This window comes from Camellia sinensis, chromosome 4, assembly GCF_055761805.1.
Source record: "Camellia sinensis isolate YWXY chromosome 4, ASM5576180v1, whole genome shotgun sequence".
In the NCBI taxonomy this organism is placed as follows: Eukaryota; Viridiplantae; Streptophyta; class Magnoliopsida; order Ericales; family Theaceae; genus Camellia; species Camellia sinensis.
The window spans coordinates 18,752,369-18,764,423 of NC_138964.1; the positions used below are offsets into that span (position 1 = coordinate 18,752,369).

The 12,055-nt window shown below is 35.3% G+C and overlaps 1 protein-coding gene across 1 annotated transcript; it reads left to right on the top strand.

The window, feature by feature from the left end:
- The first annotated feature begins 10,076 nt into the window (after positions 1 to 10,076).
- On the top strand, positions 10,077 to 11,474 carry LOC114276156 (uncharacterized). Its single transcript, XM_028217935.2, has one exon. It carries the CDS (start codon positions 10,077 to 10,079, stop codon positions 11,472 to 11,474), a length of 1,398 nt encoding a protein of 465 aa, XP_028073736.2.
- Positions 11,475 to 12,055: the final 581 nt, after the last annotated feature.

Genomic DNA, 12,055 nt, shown 5'->3' on the forward strand with positions numbered 1-12,055 from the left:
TGGAAGGGCAAGTCTTAGTTTCTCTGTCCAGGAAAGAATGAGAGAAGGAGGAGAAGATGATCCTGCTTCGGAAGATGGGAAGAGAGTAGATGGCTCTGTTTCAGAAGACAAAGGGGAGGGAGTAGATGTTTCTATCTCAGAAGATGCAGAAGAGGGTGTGGATGCCTCTATCATGGGAGATGGCACGGGAGCAGAAGGAACAAAGGCATTAATGTAATCAAGCCAATCAGAAGAACAAATCTTCGCCTTCTTGGCTAAGAATGAAGGGGTGTACCCTTGTGCTTCTTCTGGACGCCGGGCAGGGTGCATTATCTTTGTAGGCATGGAAGAAGTATACCAAGCCACAAGCAGATTCTCTTCCAAGCTACGTCGAAGGTCAATGGGCACGTAAGGGTAGACTAATGAGCTTCGAGCGTAGGAGGGAAACTCCAAGGGGTCAGTGAACTCAACAAAATGGTGATTGATTCGCTCCCTTAAATCATAAGTCTCAGGAGTTGACCAGCTTGTCCAGCCAGAAGCCCCAGAGGGTGAAGAGGTTACAGTTTCATCCCATGCAGAGGTCTGTGAAGAAGAGTTTCCGTCGAAGCAAAGGCTTGAGAGTAGTTCGGTCAAAATACAAAGGGAGTTTAGGGGAAGAACTCTTTGTATCTGTAAGTTTATAAACCAAGGGATTAAAGGCAATGTGTTCGTAGTCCAAAGGTTTATGATCTGCAAAAGCCTCCATTACCTGAATAGAGAAGGGCGGGTAAAGGTGGCTAATGAATGCGTGGAGGTTCTTTCGAGGGGGAATAACATCACTCAAAGGCTCTTCATATGCTTGATCAGTAGTAAGGGAAGTTGATGCAGCCATAGCCTGTTCGAATACTAAGGTATTAGGATGTTCGACGAGTTAATGCAAATGATCACCAAATGGATGACGGTTGTGTTTCCAGAATTTGGACTCCATACACGTTCTAGAGGCGCGGGAAAAACTGTAATCCACTAATATCACCAAGTATTGGGTATATTAGTGCGGGGGGTAATGTTGGCTACATATTTTGTAAAAGCCAGTTACAGTTCGACACGTGGCAGAGTAAGGGTAATAAAGGAAGGTTATTCAAGCCTTTAATCCTGATCGTACACGTGGCAATAAATATTGGTCCTCACATGATCTGAGTAACACTAAATCAATAACGGGATGCAAGATGACATATCTTCAACGGTTACTCATATTCAAATTCAAGTACAAGAGGGAAGCTCAACTGCCAGTAATGGCGTAATGGAGCTACTTGTAAGGAAGCATGATCAGCGATCATGGAGGAGCAGTTCGACGGTTCGAAGTGCAGTTCCAAGGTCATCACTGACGAGTATAAATAGCAGGGCAGCCCCCAGAAAAAAAAGGGGACTCAGATCATACAAATCAGTCGTTTACTTCATATATTTTCTTTTCCAGTCTTTTACATTTCCAGTCTTTAAATACCTGCTCTTTGAATACCTGCACTTTAAATACCCGCACTGCACTTCGATTCATAGGAGTAGCTTCAAGTAGATTCAAGTAGATTGCTGTTGTAAACCTCTGTGAGGCTGAGTTCGGACCATTGTAAGTGTTCATTTTTATGAAATACTTCAATTGTTCTTCGTATTACTGTTATTTCTCTTAATTTCTCCTAAGTCTAGCCACCAGTAAAAGTCCTCTTCATTGAGGCTGAAAATAACTAAAACACAATCGTCTGATAATTGGTTGACAATCACAATTTCTGTAAGGACTGATTGATCCTTGCTGGCACGCTCACATTTATAAAAATACCCTTCGAAAAGCCAAAAAGCCAACAAATGTGCATATGTATCATAGAATTTCCTTATATGGGTTGGGGAAGCCATTGGAGTGAAAATGGTTTTTGTTCACATCATGTGTAAATACAACATAAATTTTATTTTAAAAAATTTAATCACCTTATGGTTTTCATTGTTTTAGTTATATTTTGTTTATACACAGACTCAATAGGTGCCGATTTTTGCTTTTTTGGTCGTTTATGTATATTTTTAACGGTTCAGACCCTGATGGTATTTCTTAATCAATTTTGATGGTTGACCATTAGAAAAATATGATTTCACCAAATCTTAATGTTGGTATCATTTTTAATTTTGATGTTTTATTTTTGTATTTTGAGAAATAAAAATATTTAGAAAAATGATATTCGTTATCAGTTTTACGAACTAATTTTTTAACATTTGAAAAACTATTTAAAAGTATTTCATAAAGAATTAGCATTTCAAGAAAAAAATTCAAAAATAATTTTTGGAAATAGTTTCTCAAATAAGTTTTCGTATCAATTTCTAATTTTTTAATTCTATTTTTAAAAAAAAAATTAAAACAATATTAAATGTACCCTAAGCATTCATTTTTCTGTTATATATCATGATATTGAGACCATCCAGACCATTAAAAAAATATAAGGACAAAAGTGTTTTACCGAAAAAGTGTGGGTAGGCACGTATAGAGATCATTGGTTTAATAAATAAATAAATTACATTGATAGTGTTTGTGGTTTTTTTTTTTTTTTTAAAATTTGCTTGAGTCCTTTTAATTTTACACGTTTAAAATTCTAACTGCACAAATAGAGGGATCATATTATGACAAAATTAAAAGTGTAAAGTATAAATTGTTCAAATAGAAATTACGAGACAAGTGCTCTCACTCCAATTTCAGGAATACAAAAGATTCTGTATTATTTGAATTTTTCTTTCCTATGCAATTTAAAAAGGGGCACATACCATTCAGTCCTATTAACTATACTTATTTACCTATAGGTTTTAACTGATAAATTTATCAATATAAAAATAAAATACTGATAAATTTATCATTATAAATTTATTCATAAAATCAAAGAGACTGATAAATTTATCACTATAAATTTATTCATAAAAATAAGACATTGATAAATTTATAAATTTATCAATAGGACTTAATGGGTAATAAGTCTCAAAAGTATGACCTATTAGTAATTTTCCCATTTAAAAATTGTTTTTTAAGAAATTGTTTAGTGCAATTTATATAGATTATTGGGACAATTACAAAAAAAAAAAAAAAAAAAAAATTCACAGTTCGAGTCTTTTAGCAAAACAAACATTGGATTTTCAATTTTGTCAATTAAAACCCCAATCGTTTGATTTTTTCAATTTAAACCATTCATTTATATTTATCAAGTAAAATTAATACAAAAAAATGTATTTTAATTATTAAGATGAATGTAAGTATACATAAATTATCTTAAATATCATTTTTTTATTGAGTTTAATGACTAAAATATCATTTTTAGTTGATTTTACCTAATAAAAATAGGGCAAATAGTTTAGATTGAAAACAAATGAAGAATTTAGGATTTAAATGTTGGAAAATAATGGATTTTTTTGGTGACTTTAATGCAATATTAAAGTGGGTGCCAATCCTTAATTGAGATGGAGTAAAGTAGGTTTAGATTCTTTGTAGTGAAATCTTTACACCACAAAAAGAATGACAAAAAATCATTAAGGTTTGAATAAAAAATTGACTCATTAAGTTAGCCTCATGAAAGAGGTCTTGGGATAGGTGTAAAACCTTGAATCCCACATTGATTGTAGATGAGAGCATTGATGGGTGTATGCCCTTTGGGGCATCCAAATTTTTCGAAGAAATGGAGTCGTGGATGCTTAAAGGATGGACTTGGGCCAAGGCTATGATCCAAGTTGGTCAGGCAAAAATTACCACACGCACATACTACCTGCTTGCCCGGACTTGGCCAGGTTCGTGATCCATGGATCATGGATCTTGGGCTTGAGGCTTCCTGGAATGGATTGAGTGTAGGGGTTGGGCTTGGCCCACCCATCTTAATTTTTTTGGGCCAAGCCAACGTTGTTGGCTGCAGAATTATATACATTACACAAATGTATAATATGTGTGTAACTACTTTATAATGATGATGAATTATTCCAGTAGTTTTGCAGGTTTAATACATAATTCATTTTTGCATTTGTGAGGGGCCTTGTTGGTTGGAGCCTCTTCCTCTCTCCTTCCATGTGTATAAAAGAAGACTCTTCTCCTTCAGTTTTCTACTCATAAAATTTGTTCTTCCTGCCTTCAATTGTTTCCTCCAATTTTATATTATATTCTTCCTGTGAGAAAGTGCTTCAAAGTTATGTTTGCTGAAACTACTCAGTCGGTGCATTGTAGTAGCTAGTCCAACCATCGTATCCCGAGAGACTGACGTCGAACAACCTCTAGTACCCAACCAATGAGGCGACATATCTGTTTTAAGGACACTGTCTAGTGAAGGTTTCGGTTTGCTTTCTTTTTGCCATTTTATTTATTATGTATTTCTGTTCAATTTGTAATTTGACACATGATTCTTGTTCTGAATTATTAATGATGAATCTATTTGTTTTAGTTAATCACACAATTTGTACAACAAACTTAAAACAAATTGGTGAAGACGTATTCCATGAACTCAAATATACCTAGATTGTTTAATTGATTGGTGAAGATGAAGATGAGTGAGTGCAGGGGCAGAAGTTAGGATTACAATATTGGGGGGCCAAAAGTCAAGTAATAAGCAAGTCTAAGCGGAAAGATCAAGTAAAATTTAGACTACTAAAATCAACAAATCATTAAAACTAATCTAAAAATAACTACAGAAATATATTCCGTGATCTTCAATTTCAGTGATTTACCACTAGAAAAAGATAAACGAGAAGTAATATCACAAACTTTATACAATACATGAATGGTAATGAATTACATATTGCACCATGTACACAAAATTTTAAAATTGTCACATACTAATTAATGAAAGATAAAAATACTTGGATTTTTTTTTCTTAGGAAATAAAACAAGCAAAGCTATGGTACATACTTTTAAAAATGGATACCATATGTCCTTTCGAACGTAAACTACAATGATTAGTAATAAAATCACAATAGTTAATAACATTTTTCACCATAACAGTGCGTAGTATTTTAATATTCAAAATATAATCATAATAATTCATTATACAATCTTTATAATTTGTAAATAAAACTTTTTTTTTTTTGGTGGTGCATCATTCGTAACATAATTATCATAATTTGTATTAATATTACAAAAACTCATAATTATTCTACAAAATATAGTATATAAGTAAATAAATAAATAAATAAAGTTTGGGAAGACCAAATGGAATTAAGCAACACATGCATCATATAAATCACGCATATCCTAACAATCCTAGCAAAGTAGCAGGGCCAGGACCCCCTCCCTCCGCCCCTGAGTGAGTGAGTGAGTGAGTGACTGAATCAGTGAGTCTCTAGAGAGTGTTGAAAAACCCAAACCCAATTCAACAATAAAATGCCAGATAACTCTAGAGACTTCTAGAGTGTAAAGGAATAAAGAAGCTGAAGGAAAGTTGTCATGGGATTTCCAGAACATAGAAGAAGATTGAAGATGATTCATAGAAGTTTCATGGAAGCTCCATGGTCAAAACCTTCACCATGAAGGAAATGAGAAAATTGTGAGAATTGAGTTGTACACAGCTCACAGCCATTAGGTGTTCAAACTTGGGCTTAGGTCTATAAATAGATTGTATTTGTTATTGTTTTAAATTATGAGATGAAAATGAGATAGAAAAATAAATCTTAGTGATACTACTTGTATCCAAAATTCAAAGAAATAAAATAGTCTGTTCTTTCTTTTTCAAAGGAATCCCATTCTCATATCTCATCAACTAGAATTTAATTTCCCATCAGAGAGAAATTGTAGGAGAGATAGAAACAAACTCAGTGAGAGTGTTGGCTTCCACTCTCGTCAATAACAAAACTCCCTTTCATACATAAATGCACACACACGAATGTATACAAGACTCAGATACAGACATCAAGAACTCATCAATATTTAATCAATGTTCATCAACAAAGCATTGTTTTATGCGAAAGAGAAAGAGAGAGAAAAACATACGAGAGAGTGAAAGAACAATACCCTGAATTCAACTCTTCTGAGATGCCTTTAATTGGAGGTGAAAATGAGAGCCTTTTTCAGATGAGAGAAAGTGAGCGAGAGGAAAGAAAATGTTTGATTTCTCAAAAAAAGAGTATTCATCAAAAACTCAAATATACCTAGATTTTTTAACTAATTGGGGAAGATGGAGATGAGTGACTGAATCAGTGAGTCTCCATAGAGAAATTGAAGGAGAGAGAAAAAGAAACTCAATGAAAGTGTTGGCTTCCACTCTCATCAATCAACAAAACTCTGTTTCATAGATAAACACACACACACAAATATGTATATAAGACTAGGATACAGTTATCAAGAACTCACCAAGATTTAATCATTTTTCATCAAGAAAGCATTATTTCATATGAGAGAGAGAGAGAGAGAGAATACCTCGAATTCAACTCTTCTGAGATGTCTTCAACTGGAGAAAAAGATGAGAGCCCTCTTCAGATGAATGTGTGTGTGTGTGTGTGTGTGTGAGAGAGAGAGAGAGAGAGAGAGAGAGAGAGAGAGAGAGTGCACTGAAAGATAGGGAAGAAAATGTTTGATTCATGTGTCTATATATATGAGAACCTTGTCTAGGTATTGGGTATACTGATATTTAAAAGGGATGATAGAAGGAATGGAGAGGTGTCTCTTCCGTTCGATAGGCGAAGTGTTTTGGATCTCACTTGATAATTCAAATTGTTATAGGGCCTACAACAAGTTTATCTGGATACAAAATTTGATTGATCCAATGTAATACACATTATTAGATTATATTTATATTTAAATTAATGAATAATTTATTTTCAGAATTACACTTACCATTCAATATATTTTTAATTATTTTTTATAATTAACAAACAAATATGATCTAATCATGTGGTTATTGTTGTCCAAATAATATAATTTTGTTTAAAAAAATAATTTTCTCAATAAGCCCTACTATATAAACAACTTAAATTAGGAGAAATTATAATTTAGTGCTTGTATTCAAAATAAATTTCAAATTAATGATAAGATTTATCAACTTTAATAATTCAAACTATAAGTTCTTCTATCACTTTGTAATTTTTTTTCAGTCTTACAAGTGATTCGCAATTTTCCTTTTAAATTATCAAGTGAGCCACGAGAGCCCAAAAACACCTTCAGTTGAATCCCCCTTTAAATTATCATGTGAGCCAAAAAGTTACAAGAAAGTCAAAAGTCAACTTTTTATCATCTTCTTAAAACACCACTTAGTGTTGTTAGACAAACAGAGTTAACAGAAAATAATATTTTATATTTTTACTTTGACATTTTTTAAAGTTTCAAAAAAATACAATTAATATAATATTTGGACATAATTATATGGACCTCTATCAACATTTTAATTTATATAACACTTACATTATTTTTTCATTAGTAATTTGTTAATAGTGCAAATGAGAAAATAATGTTATCATCATTTTTTCATTAATATATATATTTATCTTTATTTATTTTAGTGTCTATCCACTATTGACATTAATTTCAATCGTTTTAACTCTATTAAAGAAAAATTAGTGTAATTATTTCAAAAGTATGTAACTAACTATAATAATACCGAGTTGCAAAGGTTTTATAATAAGTCGAAGAAAGATTAGTGTAATTAGTTTAAAAGTACGTAACTAATTATAAGGGCGAATTACACTAGCGGTTCTTGTAATTGGAACTTGTGTTATTTTAATTCCTGACCTCTCAACTTTGACACATTTGATCTTAAATTTTGAATTTCATTTCAATTCCAATTCCAAATAAGGACAATTAATGACATTGTTGCTCCATTTCAAGAGCAAAGTCGTCACTTTGATAAAATGTAAACTAGTTTGAAAAAAATAAATGCCAAAAAATTATTTTTAAATTTTTAAAAATTATTTCTACTCACCAAAGATAAAATTATATAAAAATAATAAATATTTTACATTTTTATTTTTTTCAATGTAATGAGTGGTTGTTTTTGTTTTTTTTTTATTTTTTTTAATGGTTATCATATAATAGATGGTTGTGCTGTGGTTGTTTTCTCATCAACGTTGAGACTTCAATATATTCCTATCCAGCTGGGTTTGACGTTGAGAGATATGGTGCAACCCAGAAATGGTGGTTGGACTCCGGTGATGAGTCAGTGGAGAGGCGGTGGTGCTCAGAGTAAGGAACGAAACAAGGGTTTTTTCACTGTATTTGTTGATAACATTCCTACAGTAATGGATGCTAAAGCTTTGTACAAACTCTTTACCAAGTTCGAGATCGTGAAGGATGCTTACATCCCATTCAAAAGAAGGAAAGTGACGAACACAAGGTTTGGGTTTGTCCATTATGACTATCGTATCTTAGCATCTGTTGCCATCCAAAAAGCGAATGGCCTTTTTGTGGATGACACGATGCTCGTGGTTAAAATGGCTACCTATGACAGGAATACCAGACCCGAACAGAGCAACCGTAAGCCTCAGGTTACTAAAAGGAGCATGGATACAATTAATATCAGAGGCAGTGGTGCATATGTAGGCCACAGAACTTTTGCTGAAGTACTAAAAGGAGATGCCTCTGTTTTGGATGGGAACTCAAATATAACTCTAAAAGTTCATGAAGAGGGCAACGGTTGGCTCTATGATAGTGTTATAGTCAGATTTAATGCAGAGTTTACCGCACACAACATTATGAAAGCTCTGGTAGAGAAAGGATTGGAGCATGTTGAAGTCAGGAAAGGGGGAGGTCGTGATATATTACTATCCTTTAAATTTTCTAATGAGCTCCAGTCAAACATTGGAAAGATTACAGAGTGGCTAAAGGGCTAGAGCCAATTCGTGATGGTTTGGAAGCCAAATCTCCATCTGCAGCAGGAGAGGTGCGTTTGGTTGAGATGCTATGGTATACCCCTGCATCTATGGAATAGGAATACACTCAACAGCATTGGTAAGGTTTGGGGCACCATCCTCAGCCTAGATGGTGATATATGCCATCCTAAATCTTTTTCTCACGCCAGAATCACAGTAGCTACTGCATCCATGGAATATATAAACAAAACTATTTGCTTGGAGTGTAAGGGCATTTCTTATTACATTCTTGTATGCGAAGACCATCTAGCAGATTCTGGTGGGATGAAGTCATCAAGAATGGAAGACTCCAACTTCATAGAAGCCAGTAACAGTGAGGAGGTTAGCAACACTCCAGAGGCAGCTACAAGGGTCAAAAACGATGATGATGAGGTGGCACAATTGAGTGTTTTGCTCGGAACTGATCTGGTTTGCACTAACGGGATTAAACAAAGGAAAGAGTCTAGTTGCGGTCTCATCGGGGAGGGAACAGGAACTGTGGTTGAAGAGACTCTCTGTGTTGGAGGCTCCATCAGGTCAGAGGGAGCAAGCGTTGAGGGGACTTTGCTGGAAGGATCAGACCAAAATTCAAAAAATAATGATGGCAGGTTGAAGTGTGTTCAGCAAGCTCCTTCAGGAAAATCTATAGACGGATGTGGGCCGGGTATTAAGTTGGATGTCATTTTAGCCAACGAACCTATTGGAGACCTTGGGCCTGGCATTGGGCCTGGTATCAATTTGGAGGTTAATTTGGCCCATGTACCAAACCAGTCCCTATCCAGTGATATGGCCCTTTTGCAATCTGCTGGGCGATCAAAAAAGTTGGGGCCAAATGGAGTAAGCTTAGTAAGCCTCAATCTAAAAGCCCAAGGTAAATCTATTATTCCTTATACAGAACCACTGCAAACTGAGAGGAAAAAAGGGAAGAAGAAGGTTCACATAGAGGGATTTAACGTCTTTGCTAGATTCCATGGCTTCAGAACTGCAGCAGCTCTAAATAATTCTTCCAAATATGTTATCTTTAGACCCGCAGCTTCTACCTTTGCTCAGTCCGATTTATCTGAAAGTGGATCATCTTCTAACAATTATCTTCTGGAAGAAGCCGAAGCTACAATACAATTGGGGAAATCACTGGGTGTTAACTTCAACAGTGAGGAGGATGTGGTTTTAAACAAGATAATCGATCTTGAGATGAAGGATAAAGCCAGAATCACCAAGGAGGGGACGACTCAGAAATAAGACACTGCAGATGGGTGACTTGACTGTATTATTATGTTTAATTATGAAGCTTCTATCTTGGAATATTAGGGGTGTCGGTAAACCTGAGAAGAAAGGCAGAATCAAAAGTCTTATAAAAGACAAGCATGCTGATATTGTTTTCCTCCAAGAGACCAAAAAAGCAGTAACTTCTGATAATGTTGTTAGAAGGCTCTGGGGATGCAGAAATATGGAATACATGTCTGTGGATCCTGAAGACTCTACTGGTGGGCTTCTTTGTATCTGGGACCCTACTGTTTTTCAACTCTCTGGTTGTTGTTGTAATAGGAGGTACATCTTGCTTTCTGGTTCCCTGTACAACTCTTTTGAGTGTGTTTTGATCAACATATATGCACCAAATGATATCTGTGCTAGATCATCTCTTTGGGCTGATATCCTCAAGCTCAAAGACCATTTCCCTGCTCCTTGGTGTATGGGTGGGGACTTTAATGAAATAAGGCATATAGGAGAAAGGGTAGGCTGCTCCAGGAGGGATAGAGGGATGCATCATCTTAATGAGTTTATTGGAAAATGTGAGTTCAATGATTTACCCCTTCATGGAAGAAAACACACTTGGTGTAATGCTCAGGAATCTGAGAAATGGAGTCGTATAGATAGAATTTTGCTTGGACCTGAGTGGCTGATTAATTTCAGAATGAAACTATGGGGACTGCCTAGATTAATTTCAGACCACTGTCCACTATTGATGATGGAAGATGAAAGAGATTGGGGACCCAAACCTTTCAGGTTTCTAAATGCCTGGACTCTTCATCCAAGCTTTTCTAAATTTTTTGTTGCTATCTGGAGCAGCTTTTTGGTCACTGGATGGGCTGGCTACATACTTGTTCAAAAATTAAAGCATCTGAAACTAGCGCTGAAGAAATGGAATGTTGAGGTATTTGGTGATGTCTCATATGAACTTAAAGTTTCTGAAGAGGAACTTCATGCAATTGATATTTTGGCAGAAGAAAGACCTCTGGCTCAAGCTGAATTGGCAAGAAGAAGAGTGGTCAGAGGTGAGATGTGGAAGCTTCATAGGATGGTGGAGTGGATTTGGCACCAAAAATCCAGATTGAACTGGACTCTCAATGAGGATAAGAATACTAGGTTTTTCCATGTTTTTGCCAATGCTAGACAGAGCAGGAACATGATTAACTCTATCGAAGTTAATGGAGTATCTCATGAGGATCCTCACAGGGTTAAGCTTGAGGTCAATCAACACTTCAAGAAACAGCTTGCAGAGGATTGGGTTACAAGACCTGTCTTGGAAGGGGTTTTCAAGACCATTGGGTCAGACTATGTATTTCAACACCTTGTCTCAGAGTTCAGTGAAGCTGAGGTTTTGGCTGTAATTAAGGATTGCAATAGCAACAAAGCTCCAGGCCCTGATGGTGTTAACTTGTTGTGTTATCAGAAATTTTGAAAGGTCATGAAGCCTGAGATTATGCAATTTTTTGTGGATTTTCATTCAAATAGAAAACTGACCTATGGCATCAACAACACTTTTATTAGTCTGATTCCCAAAGTGGACAATCCCACTGGCCTGTCTGAATACAGACCCATCAGCCTTGTAAGCTCCCTTTACAAAATTCTAGCTAAAGTACTAACACATAGATTGAAGCCAGTTCTTCCCTCCATCATTGGTGAAACACAAACTGCATTCATAGGTGGGAGGAACATCCTAGATAAGGTTTTTATTGCCAATGAAGTAGTGGATGGATGGAAAAAGTCCAAGAAGCCCGGTCTAATTTTAAAGCTAGACTTCAAAAAAGCTTTTGATTCTGTGAACTGGGAATTTTTATTTTCTCTTCTGTCCAATTTTGGGTTTGGGAACAAATGGATTTCCTGGATAAAAACTTGTATTACCTCAGTTAGGATCTCCATTCTTGTGAACGGTTCACCAACTACTGAATTCTCACCACAAAGAGGTCTTAGACAGGGCGACCCGCTCTCACATTTTCTGTTCAATATTGTATCTGAAGGTCTTAACATGCTTTTGAACAT

Coding starts and splice junctions, on each gene's coding strand:
- LOC114276156 (XM_028217935.2), top strand. CDS start 10,077: ATGAAGCTTCTATCTTGGAATATTAGGGGTGTCGGTAAACCTGAGAAG.